We start from the raw sequence: 25,741 nt of genomic DNA on the forward strand, positions 1-25,741 counted from the left end.
AATTTAGATAAGCACTCAATAAAAAATTAAACAATAACTGTAAGAAATATCATCATACTTTATTGTGTTTTGGCTTCGATCAACAATAGTAACTAGATAAAGGGATACGTACAAAATTAAAGCAAAAACTGTCCGCGTGAATATATACTTATATAGCAACATTCGTTTACTAACAAACGGAGAAAAAAGTTTTGAAACACTTTTACTTTCAAACTAATAACAACTATGGCACCTAGTAATAAAGTCACAAATCTCCAAAACATTATCTAATACTTACGATCATTCGTCACATAAAACGAGCAAAGCAATAAATTACTCCTGTCACTTACCAATAAAAAGGCATATTTTAAACAACTTTTAATGTTAAATCAATCTTAAGGTGCAACAAATAAAGTAACTTTTCCCTTAATTGCTCTGAGAACTAACATCGTTTTGCTTTATTTATTTTTGCTTCTTGAAATGCCGATTTCTATTTACTACAGGAGGTAAGGGAGTCGCGCTTAACACTAAAATAATTTATTAATGAATTAAAGTAAAAGTTTAGTTGTTTACTTTTTATGTTTTGGAAATGTATGTTTGTTAGTATCTATACATTACTTATTATTTTATTAGCGTTACGTTTTTGTGTAATATATATTTTTATAGTATATTTTTAAGTTTTCGCGACCAGTGCACATAATAAAACAACGTTTAAACGGTTTCAAGCGTGGTATTTTTATTACAATGTTTCGGCCACATTTCAGTAGCCGTGAGCACGGAAGGCAAAGATGTCCAGTGTCAATAAGCGGAGTTCTTAGCTGGCTTATAAAAGTCATCTCTTGTTTCTCTGGCGACAATCGAGATCCATTCTGCACACGTGATTGCTAGGAAAGCTAAAATAAAAATGGAAAGCTAAGTATCTAATGAGAGTCCAACAAACAGACACAAAAGCAGCATTAACCAATTTTAACCAACTAATTTTGAAGTGCTGCTAACAAATTTTAAAAAATTATTACAACACAAATCTACTCCATGCATTTACTGTTCTGTTAAGTAATAGTTTGTCCATGTGTTGGCCGAGCCTTGGCCAACATTTGTAGCGGTGGTTAAAAATCGGTAATTTTGTTCAAAATTTAATATTATTTATAAGTTTAAAGCTTACAATATAGTTTATACTTCATGTACTTACCGAAAGTAAGATACTCCGGCCGTTAAATTGCTTTTTCGGGCCTTATTTTTGCAACTTTTGAATACACACTGCGGTATTGTGAGACGGGTTGACATTGGCTGTGTTTGAAGTGAACTAAACAAAATAAGAGCTCACATTTCAAGTGCGCTGTTATTTGACGAGACAGATTTTATGCACCGACCCGAAATCTAGTTACTATTGTTGATCGAAGTGTTTTGGTAATAAACGGGCGAATCGAAATAGTAAAAGCGTACCCAGTCAATCGAATGACTACGCTGATATGGACAGGCAGGTCAGTCGGTCGCAGGTACATGGAATTCCGAGTGATGCCGCGCGGTCCGATTACGGTCGGTCCCAGGTTCAATCTCAACCAGTTGTTCAGTGTTACGATAATAATGATGCCGCTTCGAATACTTGTTCACACTCTAAGAAAACGATACAACAACAAAATAATACGACCGCTACCACGTTAACTCACAGTTCGGAAATAAAATCGAATAGTAATATTTTATTATCAACCGCTCAAATATACGCTCACTCGAATAAAGGGGAAGGGGGATGTAAAATAGTTAGATCTTTAATAGATAATGGTTCACAAAATAATTTAATAACTGTAAATTGTTGTAAATTACTTAAATTACCGATTACACCTTTAAATAATTCTTATATTAGAGGTATTGGATTAACCGCTCGCCCGATTCACGGATATGTTTATTTAAATATTGAATCTAGATTTTCTCCTAATAAATATTATATTCACGCTTTAGTAGTAGACTGTATTACAGATAAATTACCCGCTTATTTTATAAATTCCTCAAATATGAATCATATACGTAATTTACCGCTTGCCGATTCAAATTGGAACGTTCCAGGTGTGATTGATATGGTGTTAGGTGCTCAGTTATTTCCATATATATACTTAGGTAATCGTATAGATACTGCTTCACTAGCGCCACCTGCCGTAGAAACAACCTTCTTTTATGTTCTTATGGGTGACGTACCTGATGTGAGTTACACCGGCATTATGAAACCGCAATATGATAATTTTTCTGTTATAAATGATACCTAATAATACCTCTTTGTGACTATCTAGTACAGTTTATATTGATAATCCACCCGCTTTTGTAAATAATAAAATTCATTCTACCTTCACTTTACATAAAACTTTCTCATCTATAACGCCTAAAGACCTTGAGTCATTTTTACATAAATTTTGGGAATTAGAGGAGATTCCTCATGATCGTCATCTTAGCCCTGAGGAAGCCGAGTGTGAAAACAAATATATTTCTACAATTACCCGCGATAATGATGGCCGATATACGGTTGAGTTACCATTTAGTAGAAATCCCGCTGACCTTGGCAAGTCTTATACTGTTGCTCACCGCCGTTTTCTTTCGCTCGAACGTAAGTTTGTTCAATTACCCTCACTCCGCGATGATTACGATATCGTTATACAGGATTACACTAGTAAAGGTTATTTAACTGAAATTAACGACACCGCTAAGGAAACCGATAATGGTTATTTTATACCGCCATACCATGCAGTTATCCGCCCAAGCAAGACTACCACTAAACTACGTGTAGTTCTCGATGCTAGTGCTAAAACATCTAGTGGACTGTCACTTAATGACGTCTTGCATACTGGTCCAAATTTACAGGCAGACTTATTTTTGCTTTTGCTGTGGCGTTGTGCGCTGATGTGGAAAAAATATACTTACGCATTAGGGTGACCACAGACCACCATAAATATTTAAAAATATTGTACCGCTTTAAAAATGATAAACTTCGCATTTTAGCTTTTAACTGTCTGTCCTTTGGTTTAAAGTCATCACCTTATTTAGCAATGCGTACTATACGTCAATTAGTATCAGATGAATGTTATCGTTATCCAGAAGCCGCTAGTGTAGCTGAGTCTCAATTATATATGGATGATCTCGTCACATCCCTACACGAAGATATTTCAGCTATCAATTAACTATCGAAACAACTAATTTCACTCTTTAAATCAGGAGGTTTTAATTTAACAAAATGGGCAAGTAACTCCACTGACTTTCTTAATAGCCTTCCAGAAACGCACCGCTCTTCTGTAAGCTTCTCTGATGATGCTAATAATACCATGAAAGTTTTAGGCCTTGCATGGCTTCCCGCTAATGACTCATTTTTTATGACGAGCTCAAACACTAATGAAAAGTGCACTAAGAGAACAATATTATCTTTAGTCGCACGCTTGTTCGACGTGCTTGGTTTAGTTGCTCCAGTTATATTGTTCGCTAAATTGCTAATTAAGGAACTCTGGAATTCTAAAATAGACTGGGATGATACACCTCCAGATACAATTATTTACCGCTACTCTTCACTTGTGAAAGAGCTTCCATTGCTTTCAACTATAGCAATAGCGCGCCATATTGGAGTTTCCAAAGACTGTGAAGTAGATATTGTTGCATTTTGTGATGCAAGCTTGAACGCTTACGGTTGCGTTGTTTATGTACACATTACAGATCCCACAGGAGATATTACTTTAAGATTATTGTGCTCAAAATCAAAGGTTTCTCCGGTTAAGATAACTACATTAGCTCGCCTTGAGCTTTGTGCCGCTCTTGTTTTGTCAAAATTAGTTAAACTTATTTATAACGCTTATAATTCTTTACATCCTATCACCGCTATATACGCTTTCTCAGATTCTACAATTGCTCTTTCTTGGATTAAATCTTCCCCGCAGATGGTCAATATTTGTAGGAAACCGCATCGCTCAAATTCAAGAGAATTTATCACCTGACCGCTTTTTTCATATTAATGGTAAGGAAAATTCTAGCGATTGTGTATCACGAGGTCTTTTACCGTCACAAATTATTAATAACTCGCTTTGGTGGCAGGGCCCTTCTTGGGCCTGCTATCCTTTTTCACAATGGCATATTGAACCTTTTGTACCTTGTAAATCTGGAAGTGACATACCTTAAATGAAAAAAATCTGTAACACTTACCACTTTAACTGTTGTCGAAGATTCCCCAATATATCAACTTGGGTTGAGAATTTCGTCATGGTCAAAACTTCTTCGCTGTGTTGTTTATGTACTTCGATTTATAAGAAAATTACCGCGAAACAAGTTTGTAACCGCATCCAATTTAAATACTGCTGAGAAAGCTATTATTCGAGCTAAATATTTTGGTCATGTTTTTTTTTTTATTGCTTTGATGGGTGGACGAGCTCACAGCCCACCTGGTGTTAAGTGGTTACCGGAGCCCATAGACATCCACAACGTAAATGCGCCACCCACCTTGAGATACAAGTTCTAAGGTCTCAAGTATAGTTACAACGGCTGCCCCACCCTTCAAACCGAAACGCATTACTGCTTCACGGCAGAAATAGGCAGGGTGGTGGTACCAACCCGCGCGGACTCACAAGAGGTCCTACCACCAGTAATTACGCAAATTAGAATTTTGCGGGTTTGATTTTTATTGCACGATGTTATTCCTTCACCGTGGAAGTCAATCGTGAACATATGTTGAGTACGTATTTCATTAGAAAAATTGGTACCCGCCAGCGAGATTCGAACACCAGTGCATCGCTCGATACGAATGCACCGGACGTCTTATCCTTTAGGCCACGACGACTAAATGCTTCCTATCTTAGTATCTTTATATATTTGTTGAAAGTCCTGCGAACTTTCAAGGCGGGAAGGATGGTTGCGCGCGAATGTAGTAAAAGGATGCGTAATGAATTATTGGGATGGTGCCACCTTTGGAGTTTGTCAGTTACTAATTACCGCGAGCGTAATTTAATCCAAAGCGTGGTGTTAGCTCCCGATCGATAACGCTTCACCGCTAGCTGCCTAGATGGGGGCACATGTACCGTAGTGCTTGTGCTTACGAAAAGCTACGTGAGCTACGCCCCCCTCCCGCCGCCCGCATGCTTCCATCGCCGACGCCCGCACGACAGTCACTGGCAAGGTCTACAGATGAGTGCTAGTTCTTTTAATTTATTGCCATTTTATTGCTGCTTCCGTGTAATCATTCGCCCGCCCGCTCGCTTATGTGTATTTAATTTATATCTTTAGTTTAATGACTAGCTTTTGTTTACCGCTATATAGTTTTACCGCTCCGCTAATTATAAGTGACAAATATTTGTCACATACCGCTTAGGACGGCTATTTACACGCTTTTCTACAACCCCGCTTTATATGCTCCCGCCGCAGGAGGGCTATTTACACGCCCCCTTGCTACCCCCCGGGGCTCAAACCGGAGTGTTGCTAGCACTGACCCTAGCAAGAGCAGTGCTTCGCAGAATCTACCACCGGATCGGAAACGCGACCCACTGAGAAGATCCGGCGAGAAACTCAGTGGGCTGTGTCTATGGGTTAATTCGCTCGTCTAGCCCTTCGTCGCAAGCGACGGGTTCGACGAGGAAGGTGACCGGTGCTTGTGGTGCCTAAAAGCACCGTTAATGGATCGGGAGGATCAGTAATGACGTGCTTTGGGCGACGTCGACTGTTTACCATTCGGTCTACATGATCGGGTATGTAGTTTCCTGCGGCCACAACTGACTTCCCGCTGTAGACGATGCATCCGAATCCGGTTTGAATGCGTGGGAAGACGATCGTAGGCCCGCATTGCCGCGTTCCTAATGGTCCTCGTAACTGTAACTGGGTTGTGGGGGCGACCGAGCTGCATAACGACAGGTCGGTGGTCTGAGTCGAGCTCTGACAGTGCTTCGATGGAACGCAAGCGCAGAGTTACGTTCCTAAGTAGTGCCAGGTCTATAGTGCTCGGACGGAGCGCGATGTTATACGGATAACATGTTGGAGTTGGGGGGCCGACTACTTCGAAGGTGAGGTCGTCTATAAACGCGTCGAGACGCCTACCGCTTAAGTTAGTACGATGGCAGTTCCACCTAGTGTGGTGGCAATTTAAATCGCCTGCCAGGATGACAGAGTCTCCCATGCCAAACAGTGTCTCAATGTCACTGCTCAGGAGGGTCTTGTCGGGGGGGGAGGTAAACGGATGCGATGACGATCGGTTGATGTCCCCTCAGCGAGATACGGCACACTGACGCCTCGATATGTAAGAGCGAGGGAGTATCGATAGGGACACAGTGCAGGGCCCGCCTATAGTAAATGACAGTCCCGTCTTTGTAGGCGGTGAATCTGTTATTCCTAACCATGACGTAATTCGCGACTTTCGGGTCACGACGCGAGGGCTTCAGGCAGATCTCCTGCACTAACAGAATATCTATTAGATTGTCGCGGAGGAATTCGTATATTTGATCGCGTTGCCGCGCGAGTCCGTTAGCATTGTAGAATGCCAACTTAAGGGAGTAAGGTTTTTCTCTACCGTTTCGCGCCATTGATAACCGGTAAAGATTTAAAGCGTACGGGATACGGACTCATAGACGTCCATGTGATCGATAGCGGCCGCAAGCCGCTGTTCGGGGGCTACCTACCTACGGATAGCATCTGCGAACGATCGCAGAAGGTCAAAGTTTACCGCGGTGACGGAGTCGCGCACGAGCGCGAAGTCGTTGACGGCTGAGGGTTGCGGGGGGCGGTACGCGGGCGCGGGGCGAGATGCGAGCAGAGGTTGGGGCGCGGGACGTGTCGCAGGCGGGGGCTGGGGTACGTTTTGTGTTCCCTCCTTCGTATACGGCAGCGGTTTTTTCCACGCCAAGACGGTGGGAACCGCAGCCGCTACGAAGGCTGGTTTCGGCACTGAAGACGCCGAAGTCTTTGGGTCGACGGTTCGAGGGGCTGGGTGGTTTGGGCGTTTACGCGGAGCCCTAGGACATCCGCGGTAGTTTGCCGGGTGCCCTTGCTTAAGGCATAGGACACAGCTTGGGGGTTCCGTCGCGTCCTTAACACGCGAACATTCTGTGGTTGCGTGATCGCCGAGGCATTTCACGCAGCGGGGGCGCGCGTGGCAATTACGCGCTGAGTGGCCATAGACCTGGCACCTGTGGCACTGCCCGGGAGTACCACGTTTATGGGGGGCTTCGATGGTGACCCCGGAGAGGCCGCATATCGTTTTGAGACATGAAATTATTTTCTTTGCCTCCGGGGTTGATTCTAGCGCGACGAGAATCATATTGTACGGCTCTCTGCCGCGTCCGCTGTGCATCCGGTGCACACTAACTATTGGGAGGGACTGACCAATCAGATCCTCCTTTACGTAGTCTATATCGAGTTCCTTGGGGACTCCGCATATCACTACGCGGAGTTCGCGATCCTCCTGAAGAGCATAGGTGTGATAACCTATGTTCTCCTTTTGGAGGTAAGCAGAGAGAGCCCTATAGTCGCCCGGCGTTGCAACCTTAATCTGAATCCTGGTATAACGAATTTTGTTGGCTTGAAGGGCCTGGGATACGCGATTCCACGCTGACTTTTCCTGGAGTATCAGCGGGGGCTGGACAACTATTTTGGGCGCGGGTGCGGGTTTTGGGCGCGGCGGTGGGGTTACGCGGCGGGCGGAGTCCAACTCCAGCGTCACGACTACCTGCGGACGGGAGACGGTCGCGGACTTAGTTTGCTTCGTCATGGAGCTCCGGGACTCCACGACGCGAGTACGCTTTTTACCGCGCGTTACAGTTTGGAGGTTCCGGGTTGAGGGCTAGTCGCGGACTCGAAGTCCATCTCCGATTCGATATCGGAGCCTGAACTAGACGCTATTGAGGTCGCGACGGACGAAACTGACGTGATTGACGCGGGCGCGGGGGTAGCGGGGGCGGGGGCGTTAGACGCTACGGCGGCGGCGTGCGTACGTACGCTTGAACACGGTCCGGCGTAGGGGTACGCGAGGCATGTTTTGCGATGGCGGCGAGAGATGCGGAGGGAGAATATTTGCCAAATGAGCCCCTATAGGCTTCGAATTCGGGCGCGATTGACGGATATTTTTCCCGAATGAACTCGATGAAAATTTTTTCGTCCATTTTCACGTGATTTTCGCCCGGCGGGGGGCGGCCCCGGGACTTTTGTTCAACTCGCCGAAAGGCGAGTCCCCTGGTTTGGGAGAACCCCCCTGTGCTGTAAAGACAGCAAGGAGCAGGGGGGGAGTGCCTATGCCGTGAAAACGGCAATCAGCGGGGGTAAGAGAGGGTTTGGGAAGATCCCTAGCCTGTGAGAGTGCCACAGAAAGCCTGATCGTAGCGATCCTTTTTGCCTTGAAAAACACAGTTGGTATGGGTATTCCTATACTGTCGCGCACAACTGTGAGTTCCGAGACGCAGATCGCAAGCGAGCGACGGATCGGAAAGCACGTCCGCACATGACCGAGTCGTGATCGAGAATGAGCTAAGGATTGTACATAATACAGCAGCTCTTTTTATAGTCAACAAGTGTGCCGGCGACCCGCGCCATCATAGGGTGCCGCTGCGGTGTGTGATCCAAGGCGCCCGCCGCGAACGTTGCAAGTGTGCCGGCGGCCCTCGCCGACAAAGGGTGCGGATGCGCTCTGTGATCTAAGCCGCGCGCCGACACGGCCATTCTGCAATTGACGCGTCTCTGCGGCATTAGTCCCGTAATGATCAGTTACTTGAGCTTTGGTAGTGGTAGTTAAGTTAGGTATCGACACCATACATTGTAACAACCAAGCCTCCACGCTGGTGTTCAAAGTTAGGCCTACACGCCATCAACAATATTGAAACAACCAAGCCTCCACGCTGGTGTTCAAACTTAGGCCTACACGCAATTACTAATATTGCAACAACCAAGTCTACACGCTGGTGTTCAAACTTAGGCCTACACGCCATTACTAATATTGCAACAACCAAGCCTCTACGGTGGTGTTCAAAGTTAGGCACACAAAGAGAAGCTTCATTCCAAAAATTTTATCTCATTAATCTCATCTAATGGAAACTCATACGCCGACACGGCAATCTCATTCTGTTTTCCATAGTCTGGAGCTGCTCGTAATTTTCATGGGCTACTTTTGGCTCCACGCTCTGTGATTTTCTTGACCTCGTAACGGTCATTAGGAAGGACCTTCCTCTCGTAGCTCTCATCTCGTAGCTCCCCGAACTTTTGACTTACTTTGGTTCCTAACCGGAAGGGTTCTTATACTAAAACGTATTGACCCTAGTCAATTTCTTTCACTTTTGGCTTAGTGCTATCAATTTTAGCTTTAATTTTTTCTGCTCGTTCGGTCATCATCATTATATTTCAGTTATCAATAGAATATCAATAGAATAGGCCAGTTATCAATAGATTTTTTTTTTCTTTTTTTTTTATTATTGAAAGATTACTGGTGGCCCGGAGGCCTTTCCAGTTTCACCAGGACAGGTGGGCGAGCAAAGGCTCAGCCAGGAGGGGTGAGATTTGCTAGCAGCTGAGAAGATCCGGCGAGAAACTCAGCGAGCTGATGCATGGGTCAGGTTGCACGTCGACCTCTTTGTCGAGTCCGACGAGTACGGTTACCGGGGTTCCTCAGCCTGCTCCTAGTGTTAGAGCTGAAGGTATCTAATGCAAGACTTATTGTATCTGATGGGTCCGTAAGGACGTGTCTAGGGCGTCGACGGTGACTGGCTCCTGCATGATCAGGATTCGGGGAGTAGTCAGCGGCGGCAACGATAAGGTGATTATCATGACGCATAGACTTATCGAAGTACCGTTCCGACGCTGACTTCATGTATTTCTGGACTGATTCGAGGCCCAGATCGTCGTGTAGGTCAACGTTCCTCACGAACCACGGAGCTCCGACGGCTAACCTGCAAAAGCGGGATTGTAGGGATTGGAGGGTGTCTATATGTGTACGGGCCGCGTGAGCGAATACCATACTCGCATAAGGGCCTGGCCACAGCTACTGGCGGCGCTATTTGCGGGGGTATGCCACAGCTAGACTAGTTGCGACGGCGGCGGCGTCAGAGGTGCACGTATTTAGAAAGCCCTATCAAATGTCCCTATCAAAAGTGGCACGATATTACCTTAAAATAAGTGCGTTCTTAGCTGAAGATATTATTCAATCAAGAATAGGAGCGCACCCAGTTGGAAAAGGAGAGAACTTGGCGGATTTCACACTATTTATTATTATATTAGGAATATAAGAACTATCCCTATAAATAGATTATTAATAGAAAATAGATTCAACCTTCACAGAGATTACCAGGTTCAAATCTCAATTTACCATACGTGTTAACTGGCGATGAAGCCTATCCTCTTAAAAATTATTTGATGCGCCCATATCCACCGGGTGGTTTAAATGTGGACCAAATAATTTTCGACAAAACATTATCCCGGGCAAGTGTCACAATTCAGTATGCGTTTGGTATACTAACTAATAAATTTCGTATTTTTACGAAAAGTGTAAAGGCAAACAAAAAGCACGCGACTTTGATTAAAAGGTTTCGTGCCTTAAGAGAAAGAGATGGAGACAGAGATGCAGCAGTTTTTTTCCCAGTTTGGAGACTCCAATATTCACAATAGCGTACGCATATCAAGACGGAATAATCGAGCAACGGTTCAAGCATCTAGAATACGAAATCAATTCAAATTTCAAATTTTATTTCAATAAACCTATCCAAGAGTATCTATGGAACCATTAGTACTAGAAAATTGTTTTATTTCGTCCCACATTTTTTTTATAACATGCCTATATTTATGATGTGGATGTTTTGACATCCATATTTCTGGTCTACTCAGTATTTCACTAATGAATTGTTCCACATCCATTATATTTTATTAGCTCAACGCGCGGTAAAAACAAAATGGTTTGTTTCGGTCGCGCGATGCCTCAATGCGTCCACCGACGCCGCCGGGCGCGCCGCTCTGAACTGTGGCCGCCTCGATATTGTCTAGTACATTTGTTTCACTCGCACATGGCGCAGCTGACTCTAAAGCTGGCTCTAAAACTGACTATAAATCATAATCCAGCGAATTAAGATCGGGACTAGACGACGGCCAGTCTTCAGCTCTGATGAAGTCCGAAACGTTCATTTCCAACCAAGACTGCGTAGACCGAGCTTTATGACCTGGCGCCGAGTCATGCTGGAAGGACCATTCTTGATTATTGGACATGGTGTTGTTAAGGTTTCACTACCTTCTCAAGAATGGTATCTTGATACACTTGTGCCAATGTTTTGATACCTTTTTCACAAAAGTATGGCTCAGTCACTCGTTCATAGCTAATACCCCTCCAAACCATCACTGAAGTCGGATAGTGTCCACGTTGCACTCTGTCGACTAATTGGGAAACTTCCTTAGAGCTTTGAGCATAAATACGGTTTTGTTTGTTAAAATGCTGCTCAACTGTAAAAAAATTCTCATCCGTAAACAAAATTTTTCTATGACCTCCCTTTGCGTACCGCTTCAGTAGTTGTTTCGATTTTACCACCCTATTCTGTTTTAAATTATCAGTTAAGAAATTACCAGTACGTCTCTTAAAGGCTGCAAGTCCTAAGTCATCTTTTAAAATACGCGACATGGTTCTAGGTGCTATCTTCATCTCCCGAGATAAAATTTTTTGCTTTCGGACAGGATTTCTTCGAATTCTTTCCCTTACTGCTTTGACCACCTTTTTTGTACGAACACTACGTGGACGGCCAGATCTTTTTCTGTCACAAACAGAGGAGGGCTCATTGCACCTGGAACACCTGAAACACCTGGAAAAAGTTTTCAAGTGCCTGCAAGACTATGGCCTCGTTATCAACGAAGGAAAGTGCAAGTTCGGCCAAAGCGAGATGGATTTTCTCGGATTCCACATTTCTGCAGATGGTACACGCCCATTGGAAGACAAGGTAGCCATTATAAAGGAATTTTCTTCTCCAAAAACCGTTAGCAGTTTACGTAGATTCTTTGGAATGTTAAACTTCTATCGGCGTTTCATTCCAAACGCTGCTGCGGCTCAAGCACCTCTCCATGGCATGCTGTCGGGATCAAAGGTCAAAGGATCACACCCACTTACCTGGACGCCGGAACTTCTCGAAGCTTTCAACACCTGTAAAGCAAGTATAGCTAGAAGTACTCTCCTCGCTCACCCAGCCATGAACGCGCCGCTCGCTCTCGTGACAGATGCCTCAAATTCTGCCTTGGGCGCGGTGCTACAGCAGTCAGTGGAAGGACAATGGCAACCACTCGCCTTCTTCTCGAAGAAACTTAAAAAAGCTCAGCAGCTGTACAGCGCCTATGACCGAGAGTTGCTCGCTATATACGAGGGCGTTAAACATTTCCGTTTTATGGTTGAAGGCAGACACTTCGTCATTTATACGGATCATAAACCCATCACATACACCTTTTATCAGAATAGCCAGAAGTGCTCGCCCAGACAGTTTAACCACCTCGATTTCATGTCTCAATTCACCACAGACATAAGGTTTATATCGCGGAAGGATAATATACCTGCGGACACTTTGACGCGCATTGAAGCCGTATCATCGCCACCGGACTTACAACAGCTTGCTCGTTCACAGGAGAATGACAACGAGCTCCAGGAACTCCTCTCAAAGCGCTCATCTTCTTCGTTAAAGATGGAACAGATACCTATACCTGGAACGAACGTTACTTTATACTGTGACGTCACTCTGTCGAGGCCTCGTCCTTTTATAACAAAGGAGTTGAGTCGGCAGGTCTTCAACTCAATTCATACCATGAGTCACCCTGGTACGAAAGCGACAACCAAGATGGTAATGAGTAGGTTTATTTGGCCTTCAGCTCGATGGGATTGTCGCACTTGGACTCGGGCCTGCGAAGCCTGTCAGAAATCGAAGATCCACAGGCATATTTCATCTCCGCTGGGTGATTTCCAGTTACCGCAATCACGTTTCAGCCACGTACACATTGATTTGATTGGACCGCTACCGTCTTCGAATGACTACAAGTACTGTCTTACAGCAGTAGACAGGTTCACAAGATGGCCAGAGGTAATGCCACTATACGATATCACGGCTGAAACGGTGGCAAAAGCTTTTTATGATATGTGGATCTCACGATTCGGTTCTCCGGAAAGAGTAACCACGGATTTGGGTCGTCAGTTCACATCCCATTTGTTCAAAGCGCTCACAAACCTATGCGGGATCGACTATAAAGTCGTCGTGGCCTAAAGGATAAGACGTCCGTCCGGTGGATTCGTATCGAGCGATGCACTGGTGTTCGAATCTCGCTGGCGGGTACCAATTTTTTTAATGAAATACGTACTCAACAAATGTTCACGATTGACTTCCACGGTGAAGGAATAACATCGTGTAACTAATAAAAATCAAACCCGCAAAATTATAATTTGCGTAATTACTGGTGGTAGAACCTCTTGTGAGTCCGCACGGGTAGGTACCACCGCCCCGCCTATTTCTGCCGTGAAGCAGCAATGCGTTTAATTAATAAAAGTAAAAGTTAATAAAATATTGTACAATGTATTGGCGCCAAAATGAGAAAACTCAATGAGCAATCATATAAAAATGACAGATTCCAAATTCAAATGTAATATTTTGTTCATTTTTAATTGTAACAGTATTTATGGCCAGACTAAGTATATATAAAAATGAATTGCTGTTCGTTAGTCTCGCTAATACTGGAGAACGGCTGGACCTATTTGGCTAATTTTGGTCTTGAATTATTTGTGGAACTCCAAAAAAGGTTTAAAAGGTAAATAAATATGAAAATGCTCGGAATTAAATAAAAATAACAAATTTGTTTTTCCTTTGATGTGTCCCCCGTCGGACGGATTCCTTATTTTTTATTTATTTATTTATACTTACTGTACACTAAAAGAAAATACAATGAAAACAGATTTAAAGGATGTCTAAATACTATGTACAAAGGCGAACTTAACTCATTCACGAGTTTTCTTCCAGCAAACCATTAGCAGAGAGAAATACGATGTATAAGAGGGAAATAGTGTACAATATAAAAGCTATTAAAGGATTACTTTTAAACTAAGCTTTAAAAAATATCTAATATAAAATGAAAAATACAAATAAATAAACATACATAAAACAATAACTTAAATACAATTAAAGTGACAGGAAATGTTTCTTCATTTGACTCTTAAAAACTTCTAGAGAGGAACTAGCACGAATGTATCTGTATCTGCTTGTATTGTGAAAGAGTCACTATAGCGACTAGAGCTGTGTATGGGAGTTTTTAAAAGAAGAGAAGTGGCTTGTCGACTAACTTTGCCGTCAGGAATCAGATATTCAAAGCGTTCACGGAGATAGATAGGGGCATCGGGATTGTGAAGAATAGAATAGAGAAAAGAGATAATGTGGCAATCTCGACGTCGCCTAATCGGCAGCCACCCCAGCTCAGCCCGGAAATAAGACACATGGTCATTCATCCGGAGATCAAAAATGAAGCGGATTCACAAATTCTGCAGGCGTTCGAGTTTATCTAAAAGCAATTCCGAAGCATCTAGAAAATAGATATCAGCATAATCGAGAAGAGGAAGTCAAAGCGTTTGGGCAAGAGAAATTTTAGTGCGAAGAGGCAAGAATTTGTGAAGGCGTTTCAGAGACTGAAAGGAGTAAACTGTTTTTCTGCTTACTTCGGAAACGTGATGAATCCACGAGAGGTGGCTGTCGATGTATAAACCTAGATTTTTGACAATTTTCGAATACGCTATCGGGACGTTGTCGTGGAGGATGGGCGCTAACGAGCTGTAATCGAGAAGGCCTTTTGTTTGTTTTAAGTTTATATTATACAAAAGTTTAGGTCTTTTATTTATTGATTGAGGCACTACGAAGTCTGCCGGGCCAGCTAGTATTATTATAATTATCTTCTCGGATGTAAGTATCACTTGAAATTAACAACTCACTTATCTCAAAGCAACTCACCACAAATTTAATAAAGCCGGTTCCTTTAGAATGTTCATTGAGCTTATCTATACATATAAGTGCATATTTCACGGGTCCTATTTACTCGGCGAAATCTGTGAGCTGATCATAATCTATAATCTATACTACATATATTATGTTATATTTGTTACAAAGACTGTACATCCGTCTTCAGCGTCGTTTAATTTTATCCTGTAATTAAAGTGCTATAAGTTAATAAAGTTTAAATATAAACTTTTTTTTTTGCGATAAAATACGCACGTTATGTAATATCGTTGATAAACACATTACGGCGATACGGCGCGGCGGCGGCGTGAATGTGATCACCTAGCTTGAGCTCTCTAATGGAATAATAGATTTAACTTCTGCTTCTTCTACCACATTACTGCTTTACAGTAAAGAAGAAGTGGATTGCTACCGAATTTCTTACGTTTTAATGAATAGAGACACGCTCTTTTACTTTTTTATTTTTGTGGCGTTTTAACTTATTTTTCCTCAAACTAAGCACTATTGCACTATCTAAATGTATAAAATACACACATTTGTTCAAATAATTAGTATAGTTCATAGTTAGGGAATCTAAAACCAGCCTTTAAATTTACTCACAATTTTTTAGGCTTTACGGGCGGATATAGAAGAACATTTGATATGGTCACCTAGGGCTTTGCTTCTACTACTATCTACAGCTGAAAAAAATTAAACTAAACTAAACTCTAAAAACCATCATCTTTATATATTTCATTATATTCAACGGCCGTCTGGTGTAGTGGTAAGTGACATGGTCACTACACAAGGGGGTCGCGGGTTCGAATCCCGCCAAGGGAGGATATTTGTATGATAAATATAAAATGTCTTTTCCACGGGTTATGGATGTATATTGAATATATGTATGTGTGTCTTGTATTGTATCTTAACGTGAGGCAGCTAATCGAGAAGGGTCGCGAATACAACGTTCCATTCATCATGTGTTTCATCGACTACAGCAAGGCTTTTGATTGTGTCAACTGGAGTTCCTTGTGGAAGGTATTGAATGTTCCTGGTGTACCCAATCATCTGATAGTGCTGGTACAGAGCCTGTATATCTACAGTCAGGGAGTTGTCAGAATCGATGAAGCTGTGTCCCAACCGTTCTGTTTTGGAAAAGGTGTCCGGCAAGGTTGCATACTGTCACCTATACTTTTTGATGCATATGGAGAGTACATCTTGCGGCAGACTTGTGAAGATTGGTCGGGAGATGTGCGCATTGGTGGAGCTCATATTACAAATCTCCGATATGCCGATGACACGACCCTGCTAGCTGCAGACGAATCTGAAATGTCTTCTTCAGCAAAATGGAACGTATCAGCAACAGCCTAGGCCTCTCCATAAATAGATCAAAAACGAAATTAATGGTGGTGGATCGTGCAAATGTTCTAAGATTGAGTGGGGCGCTTGGATTAGAGGTTGTAGACGAATTCGTGTATCTCGGGCCCTGCATCAGCAACAAAGGCTCATGTGAAACTGACGTGCTAAAAGTGCGATGTCTCAGCTACAGAAGATCTGGAAGAATAGAGGGATAGGCCTGAAAACTAAAACCAGACTGGTGCGGACTCTTGTTTTCTCTATCTTCTTGTATGGAGCTGAGACATGGACGTTGAAAGCAGCAGACCGAATGCGCATCGATACTTTCGAAATGTGGTGTTGGAGACGCATGCTAAGAATTCCGTGGACAGCCTTCCGGACTAACGTGTCGATATTGAAGCAACTGGGCATCAAAATCAGACTGTCTACTGTATGTCTGAAGCGGATCCTCGAATATTTTGGTCACATTGCGAGGAAAGACGGCGATATCCTGGAAAAACATGATCACAGGGAAAGTTGAAGGCAACAGATCTAGAGGCCGCAGCCATACTCGTTGGTCCGATCAGATCCGCACCGCTTTGGACAGTACAGTGTACAGCGCGCTGCATGACGCCGTGGACAGAGGGAAAGTGGAAAAAGATCCTAAGATTGAAGCTCATGGGTGATGGTGGTCACGACCCTCAGACATGAGGAACACGACTCGAGGAGGAGGATGTGTATAATAAAAATCTTACATTTATTTCCGTTATCTGGTACCTGTAACACAAGTTCTTTACGAACTTAGCACGGGACCAGTTAACGTGGCGTGATTGTTAGTAAATATTTATTTAAGTATTTATATTTCGCACAAAAAAAAAACAAAAAATATAGTATAGGTATCAGAAAGCGTTTAAATTGATGAAGTGTATAAGTATGTTGCACTTCATAGTATAGATATATCAAAACAGTATTAAGCTTTGACTACATTTTCTACAAAATAAATGTAGGTGATAGGAAGCTCACACCGGGCCACCTAGTATATTATTTTAATATGTGTTTTTGGGTCAAAAAGCGCCTTCAAATCTATGGAGCAATATGCGTAAAGGAAACAGTCAACACTTTTGGTAAACTATTTAATAATAAATTATATTGATGTTTAGATGTGTTAGGGTTCTAGGAGACGCAATCTGTATTTTACGCTGCTTTAAGTTGCCACTTATAAAGCATAATCCAATACAGTAAGAACAGCGCAGTCTCCCTCCACCGAAGGCTTCCACGCCGAGCGCCTGCCCAGGCGCTCGGGAGCCGGTCGGCGGTGCCCGACACTCTACTTACAGAGACATAAACTTAGTGTCCCAATAAACATACTTTAACAACTGGATCATGAATAAATCTTGAAACATTTGGTAAGAGCCGTTAATGCTTAGATCAGGCGGCTAATTCACACGACACGCCGGGCCCGCCCAGACGCAAACAAGGTCTCGTCAATTTATTATCTATGATGATTTGATGAGCAGTGGGATTATTTTCGCAATTTGAAGTCGTCGTGGCCTAAAGGATAAGACGTCCGGTGCATTCGTATCGAGCGATGCACTGGTGTTCGAATCTCGCTGGCGGGTACCAATTTTTCTAATGAAATACGTACTCAACAAATGTTCACGATTGACTTCAACGGTGAAGGAATAACATCGTGCAATAAAAATCAAACCCGCAAAATTATAATTTGCGTAATTACTGGTGGTAGGACCTCTTGTGAGTCCGCACGGGTGGGTACCACCGCCCCGCCTATTTCTGCCGTGAAGCAGTAATGCGTTTCGGTTTGAAGGGTGGGGCAGCCGTTGTAACTATACTGAGACCTTAGAACTATATCTCAAGGTGTGTGGCGCATTTACGTTGTAGATGTCTATGGGCTCCAGTAACCACTTAACACCAGGTGGGCTGTGAGCTCGTCCACACATACAAGCAATAAAAAAAAAAAAAAAAAAAAAAAATTTAATTTTATCATCATTTACATGTAAAATTAATTAAATTTTGAAATGATACTTTTGTTGAGATAAGATACTATTTTTGCAAGTATAAAAGACACCGAAGTGATGACTGACAACATTCTACTCGAGGGAACCTTTAAACTGGTAGTAGCCATGAAGGTCTTCGCAGCAGTACTGATGGCGTTGGCGGCCGTGGTCGTGGCAGAAGAGCCCATCGAACTCGACTACCACAACAAGATCGGTATCCCCCGGGCCGAGAGTCTTAGACGCGCCGAGGAAGCCGCTGACTTCGACGGTACCAGGATTGTGGGTGGTTCTGCCGCCAACGCTGGTGCTCACCCCCATCTTGTAAGTACCCACTGCTATCCAATACGCACTAATCCTACCGATTTCAAACTTTCATTCAAATTTTGATCGAAACATAGCATATTAGCCATTTAATTATTATTATTATTATTATTTATCTATTATTTAGCTAGAAGTCTAGTTATAGAGAGCCACAATTTGAGACAGCAGAAACCCACAAGCAGAAAGGCAATATCTAACCTAAGCAAAAGAATCAATGAATCTATTTGAAAGCATAGACACAAAATAAGAGAAGAACCAATTATATTTCATGTGGAATCCACGGGAAGCATGAAAAATGCGTGGAAGGAAATACAGGATTATACCAACTGGATACCAGGAATGACAAATCAAAAAGATCAAAAATATAAAACAAAAAGTCCCGAAATATTGGAAATAGCAACCCGATTTTATCAAGATCTGTATGACGATGAAATCCTACCAACACGAACGATAAATATCTTGATAACAAAGATGAAGGAGAGGAAATCCCACCAATCATGAAAAACGAAATAGTTAAAGCCATTGAATCACAAAAAACTGAATGAGAGACGATCAAAACTTGTGTCTGGGGCGAGTCTCCGAATGGGGTGAATTGAACTTGGTTCAATTCAACCCGATAAAGACACAAGTTTGCGCGTTCACTGCGAAGAAGGACCCCTTTGTCATGGCGCCGCAATTCCAAGGAGTATCCCTGCAACCTTCCGAGAGTATCGGGATACTTGGGGTCGACATTTCGAGCGATGTCCAGTTTCGGAGTCATTTGGAAGGCAAAGCCAAGTTGGCGTCCAAAATGCTGGGAGTCCTCAACAGAGCGAAGCGGTTCTTAACGCCTGGACAAAGACTTTTGCTTTATAAAGCACAAGTCCGGCCTCGCATGGAGTGCTGCTCCCATCTCTGGGCCGGGGCTCCCAAATACCAGCTTCTTCCATTTGACTCCATACAGAGGAGGGCCGTTCGGATTGTCGATAATCCCATTCTCTCGGATCGTTTGGAGCCTCTGGGTCTGCGGAGGGACTTCGGTTCCCTCTGTATTTTGTACCGTATGTTCCATGGGGAGTGCTCTGAGGAATTGTTCGAGATGATACCAGCATCTCGTTTTTACCATCGCACCGCCCGCCACCGGAGTAGAGTTCATCCATACTACCTGGAGCCACTGCGGTCATCCACAGTGCGTTTCCAGAGATCTTTTTTGCCGCGTACCATCTGGCTATGGAATGAGCTCCCCTCCAGCGCAGCGCAGTTTCCCGAGCGCTATGACATGTCCTTCTTCAAACGAGGCTTATGGAGAGTATTAAGCGGTAGGCAGCGGTTTGGCTCTGCCCCTAGCATTGCTGAAGTCCATGGGCGACGGTAACCACTCACCATCAGGTGGGCCGTATGCCCGTCTGCCTACAAAGGCAATAAAAAAAATAATAAAAAAATAAAAAAATAAAGAAGCACCTGGTGAAGACGGTATCTCAAACGAATTATTACAACCACCCTGCCTATTTCCGCCGTGAAGCAGCAAAGCGTTTCAGTTCGAAGGGTGGTATAGCTGTTGTAACTATACTGAGACCTTAGAACTTATATCTCGAGGTGGGTGGCGCATTTACGTTGTAGATGTCTATGGGCTCCAGTAACCACTTAACACCAGGTGGGCTGTGAACTCGTCCATCCATCTAAGCATTAAAAAAAATACACATCAACAACAATTCCATTGAATATGTAGACGAATATACCTACCTTGGCCAGGTCATATCTCCTAACAGCGACATGTCTAAAGAAATTCAAAACAGAGTGACTGTAGCTTGGAAACGATACTGGTCTCTTAAAGTAATAACAAAAAACGGGTCTATTCCACTACCACTCAAAAGCAAAGTATTTAATACAAATATACTTCCGACTATGACGTATGGGTGTCAGACCCGGGCTTTAACTCAGAAGAACATAAACAAAACTGCAGACATGCCAATTGCCAACATAGTATGGAGAGAAGCATTTTAAATGCTAAAAGAAAGAATAAAATAAAATTAAAAGATATCCGTATGAAAACAAAAATAACGGATGTATCATACACAATTAAAAAATTAAAGTGGAAATGGATAGGTCATTTATTAAGAAGCAAAACAGAAAAATGGGCTAAATTAGTAACTGAATGGTACCATCGAGAGGGGAAAAGATTAAGAAGACGATCGTTGCAAAGGTGGGTAGACGACATAAAAACAGTTGCAGGCTCTACGTGGAAGAGGAAATGCCACGACCGGAACTTATGGCAGGATTTGGGGGAGGCCTATGCGAAAGCAAAACAACCTTAGCCGATGTCAAATGCAAAGAAAAAAAATGAATAGTATGTACCTAAATATGAATTTAGGTTGTTAATAAAGGCTTCTTTATCTTATTATTATTTTTATACCTTTTCACTGGTAGCCTAAGGGGCTGTTCCAACTTCGCGCGGACGGGTGGGTGAGCTCACAGACTTAAGCTGATAGAATTCACTAACACCAGTCCTAGCAAGAGCAGTGCTTCACAGTCTATTACCGGATCGGAATCGCGTCCCACTGAGAAGATCCGGCGAGATACTCAGTGGGCTGTGTCCAAGTGTCTATCGCCTTGTCCATTACTGTGATAGTTTAACGGCCGTCTGGTGTAGTGGTAAGTGACATGGTCAGTACACAAGGGGGTCGCGGGTTTGAATCCCGCCAAGGGAAGATATTTGTATGATAAATATAGAAATGTCTTTTCCAGGGTTATAGATGTTTATTAAATATGTGGATGTGTATAATAAAAATCTTACATTTATTTCCGTTATCTGGTACCTGTAATACAAGTTCTTTACGAACTTAGTACGGGACCAGTTAACACATTCACTGCGTTACGGTCAGTATTTATTTATATAGTTCAGAGGAGAGTCGGCGACGTGTACCCTCCTGCTGGGACGCTCCGGCCGTTAGCGCACTTCTCTAACAACGATAAACTAGATTGTATATTGTCCCTTGAAATGTACCATGTTGTTTCGCATCAAAATACTTGATTTTTCTTATTTTTCTCATATCATAGGTTGGACTTGTGATCGCACTGACGAATGGCAGAACTTCCGTCTGCGGAGCTTCCTTACTGACCAACACCCGCTCCGTGACCGCGGCTCACTGCTGGAGGACCAGGAACGCCCAGGGTCGTCAGATCACCCTCGCTTTTGGCACAGCTAACATCTTCTCCGGAGGCACCAGGGTCACCACCTCCAATGTCCAGATGCACGGCAGCTACAACATGAACAACCTCAACAACGACGTCGCCGTCATCAACCACAACCACGTTGGCTTCAACAGTCAGTACCATTATTTATGCTTTGTTTAAATTATTGATTATTTTAGAGTTCCTACACCTGTAATGTGATTCTGTCTACTTCACCTCATTACAGACAACATCCAGCGCATCAACCTAGCCAGTGGAAGCAACAACTTTGCTGGTACTTGGGCCTGGGCTGCCGGCTTCGGGAGGACCTCCGATGGTTAGTATTTATTATTTCTACTGCTACCGGTAGCAATAGGATATCACAAATGAATAAAACAAATATTGGGTGATGAGAAAGTGCTGATAAAATTCATTAACCATTCCAGCTGCTTCGGGAGCCAACAACCAACAAAAACGCCAAGTCAGCCTCCAGGTCATTACCAACGCCGTCTGCGCCCGCACGTTTGGAAACACTGTGATCATTGGCTCCACTCTCTGTGCTGACGGCTCTAACGGTCGCAGCGTCTGCAGCGGAGACTCCGGCGGCCCTCTCACCATCGGCAGCGGCGGAGGCCGTCAGCTGGTCAGTACACTAGTTTCGTTTAACTTTACTGCTTAATTAATGAAGTCGAAAAAAAAGAAAAGGGTTTTACAGGCGGCTCCCCATTCCACATTTAATGTGGATTTCAGCAATGTCAGGGGCCTACATAGCAACCTTGACGCCGTACACCACCACCTTGAGACGGCGCAGCCTGCCCTGCTTTTTTTAACGGAGACGCAGATATCTGCTCCGGATGATACCTCATACCTTGAATACCCCGGCTACGTATTGGAGCACAACTTCCTGCGTAAAGCCGGGGTGTGCGTATTCGTCCGGGCTGATGTCTGTTGTCGCCGTCTTCGGGGCCTCGAACAACGGGACCTGTCCCTCTTGTGGCTGCGCGTAGATCACGGGGGCCGTAGCCGAATCTACGCGTGCCTGTACAGGTCCCACAGCAGTGATGCAGGTTCAGCTCTATTTGAGCATGTGCAAGAGGGGACTAACCGCGTGCTTGAGCAGTACCCATCTGCGGAGGTGGTGGTTCTTGGAGACTTTAACGCTCACCACCAAGAGTGGTTGGGGTCCAGAACCACTGACCTCCCGGGTCGGACTGCCTACGATTTCGCCTTGGCCTACGGCTTCTCCCAGCTGGTGACACAGCCCACCCGTGTCCCAGATATCGAGGGGCACGAGCCTTCTTTGTTGGACCTTCTGCTGACCACAGATCCGGCCGGATACAGTGTGGTGGTCGACGCTCCGCTTGGATCGTCTGATCACTGCCTTATTCGTGCTGCCGTTCCACTCTCTCGTCCTGATCGTCGAACGACGACCGGGTATCGAAGAGTTTGGCGGTATATGTCAGCAGATTGGGATGGATTGCGTGAATTTTACGCATCCTACCCATGGGGGCGGTTCTGCTTTTCCTCTGCTGATCCTGACGTCTGTGCGGACCGTCTTAAAGACGTGGTGCTCCAGGGGATGGAATTGTTTATTCCCTCCTCTGAAGTGCCCGTTGGGGGTCGCAGCAGACCCTGGTATAACAATGCCAGCAGGGATGCTGCACACCTCAAGCGGTCCGCATACGTGGCATGGGATAATGCCAGGAGACGTCAGGACCCTAACATCTCAGAGGAAAGGCGGAAATATAACGCCGCTTCCAGGTCCTACAAGAAGGTTATTGCCAAGGCGAAGTCGGAGCACGTTGCTAGAATTGGCGAGCGACTGAAGAGCTATCCCTCTGGGAGCCGTGCTTTTTGGTCGCTCGCTAAAGCTGCAGAAGGAAACTTTTGCAGGTCTAGTCTCCCACCACTACGCAAGTCCGATGACAGTCTGGCCCATAGTGCGAAAGAGAAGGCTGACCTTCTGGTCAAACTCTTCGCCTCGAACTCGACTGTGGACGACGGGGGTGCCACACCACCGAACATCCTCCGGTGTGATAGTTCCCTGCCCGAGATCTGCTTTACACAGTGTGCAGTCAGGCGGGAACTCCGACTCCTGGACGTCCATAAGTCGAGCGGGCCAGACGGCATCCCTGCAGTGGTTCTGAAAACGTGCGCCCCTGAGCTGACGCCTGCGCTAACGCGTTTGTATCGCCTCTCTTATTGCACTAACAGGGTTCCGTCTTCATGGAAGACTGCCCACGTCCACCCTATCCCCAAGAAGGGTGACCGGTCGGACCCATCGAGCTATAGGCCTATCGCGATAACTTCCTTGCTTTCCAAGGTGATGGAGCGAATAATTAATATACAACTCCTGAAGTATCTGGAGGATCGCCAGCTGATCAGTGACCGACAGTACGGTTTCCGTCACGGTCGCTCAGCTGGCGATCTTCTTGTATACCTTACTCACAGGTGGGCTGAAGCCTTGGAAAGCAAGGGCGAGGCTCTTGCTGTGAGCCTTGATATCGCGAAGGCCTTCGACAGGGTCTGGCATAGGGCACTTCTATCGAAGTTACCATCTTACGGAATCCCCGAGGGTCTCTGCAAGTGGATCGCTAGCTTTTTGGATGGGCGGAGCATCACGGTCGTTGTAGACGGTGACTGTTCTGATACCATGACCATTAACGCTGGCGTTCCACAAGGTTCGGTGCTCTCCCCCACGCTTTTCATCCTGTATATCAATGACATGCTGTCTATTGATGGCATGCATTGCTATGCAGATGACAGCACGGGGGATGCGCGATATATCGGCCATCAGAGTCTCTCTCGGAGCGTGGTGCAAGAGAGACGATCAAAACTTGTGTCTGAAGTGGAGAACTCTCTGGGGCGAGTCTCCGAATGGGGTGAATTGAACTTGGTTCAATTCAACCCGATAAAGACACAAGTTTGCGCGTTCACTGCGAAGAAGGACCCCTTTGTCATGGCGCCGCAATTCCAAGGAGTATCCCTGCAACCTTCCGAGAGTATCGGGATACTTGGGGTCGACATTTCGAGCGATGTCCAGTTTCGGAGTCATTTGGAAGGCAAAGCCAAGTTGGCGTCCAAAATGCTGGGAGTCCTCAACAGAGCGAAGCGGTACTTCACGCCTGGACAAAGACTTTTGCTTTATAAAGCACAAGTCCGGCCTCGCATGGAGTACTGCTCCCATCTCTGGGCTGGGGCTCCCAAATACCAGCTTCTTCCATTTGACTCCATACAGAGGAGGGCCGTTCGGATTGTCGATAATCCCATTCTCTCGGATCGTTTGGAGCCTCTGGGTCTGCGGAGGGACTTCGGTTCCCTCTGTATTTTGTACCGTATGTTCCATGGGGAGTGCTCTGAGGAATTGTTCGAGATGATACCAGCATCTCGTTTTTACCATCGCACCGCCCGCCACCGGAGTAGAGTTCATCCATACTACCTGGAGCCACTGCGGTCATCCACAGTGCGTTTCCAGAGATCTTTTTTGCCACGTACCATCCGGCTATGGAATGAGCTCCCCTCCACGGTGTTTCCCGAGCGCTATGACATGTCCTTCTTCAAACGAGGCTTGTGGAGAGTATTAAGCGGTAGGCAGCGGCTTGGCTCTGCCCCTGGCATTGCTGAAGTCCATGGGCGACGGTAACCACTCACCATCAGGTGGGCCGTATGCCCGTCTGCCTACAAAGGCAATAAAAAAAAAAAAAAAAAAAAAAAAAAACTGGTTGCCTATATATTATCTGTTTATTTATTTGTTTATTTATTAGGATAGCCTTTTATGACTCACTACATTTACCATTTGTTTCTTGTACTTTCCAGATCGGTATCACATCGTTCGTATCAGACAGAGGCTGCCAAAGAGGCTTCCCTTCCGGTTTCGCCAGAGTCACATCCTTTAACTCCTGGATCCGGGCTAGAATTTAAATGACGACTGACGAATGCTGAATGATTCATTAATAATAAAATAATTTCATTTACAAGAAACCTTTCTTTATTTTCGTATTCCTCAATCTCATCCTCTTTGGGAAA

General features: G+C 44.5%; 1 protein-coding gene, 1 long non-coding RNA gene and 1 other non-coding gene across 3 annotated transcripts; 2 read left to right on the forward strand and 1 right to left on the reverse strand.

The window, feature by feature from the left end:
- Positions 1 to 689: 689 nt before the first annotated feature.
- Positions 690 to 4,768, reverse strand: LOC134200533 (uncharacterized). The gene is made up of 2 exons (XR_009975494.1): positions 1,169 to 4,768; positions 690 to 872 (listed from the first exon to the last, which is right to left on the reverse strand). It is a non-coding gene; the product is annotated as an uncharacterized LOC134200533 (long non-coding RNA).
- On the forward strand, positions 1,028 to 25,696 carry LOC101740285 (collagenase). The gene is made up of 6 exons (XM_004927634.4): positions 1,028 to 1,095; positions 18,304 to 18,565; positions 21,602 to 21,869; positions 21,963 to 22,052; positions 22,162 to 22,358; positions 25,532 to 25,696. The coding sequence occupies exons 2-6, from the start codon at positions 18,323 to 18,325 to the stop codon at positions 25,634 to 25,636; spliced, it is 903 nt and encodes a 300-aa protein (XP_004927691.2). The 5' UTR covers positions 1,028 to 1,095; positions 18,304 to 18,322; the 3' UTR covers positions 25,637 to 25,696.
- Positions 6,970 to 7,055, forward strand: Mir3336 (microRNA mir-3336). The gene is given in 1 exon segment (NR_107615.1): positions 6,970 to 7,055. It is a non-coding gene; the product is annotated as a microRNA mir-3336 (primary transcript).
- Positions 25,697 to 25,741: the final 45 nt, after the last annotated feature.

The sequence above is a fragment of the Bombyx mori genome, chromosome 18 (genome assembly GCF_030269925.1).
Source record: "Bombyx mori chromosome 18, ASM3026992v2".
Classification (NCBI taxonomy): Eukaryota; Metazoa; Arthropoda; class Insecta; order Lepidoptera; family Bombycidae; genus Bombyx; species Bombyx mori.

Bases quoted from the DNA above. Each gene is read 5' to 3' on its own strand.
- LOC101740285 (XM_004927634.4), top strand. From the start codon at position 18,323: ATGACTGACAACATTCTACTCGAGGGAACCTTTAAACTGGTAGTAGCC. The intron at 18,566-21,601 runs GTAAGTACCCAC...CTCATATCATAG, and splicing joins CTGGTGCTCACCCCCATCTT to GTTGGACTTGTGATCGCACT. The intron at 22,053-22,161 runs GTTAGTATTTAT...TAACCATTCCAG, and splicing joins CTTCGGGAGGACCTCCGATG to CTGCTTCGGGAGCCAACAAC.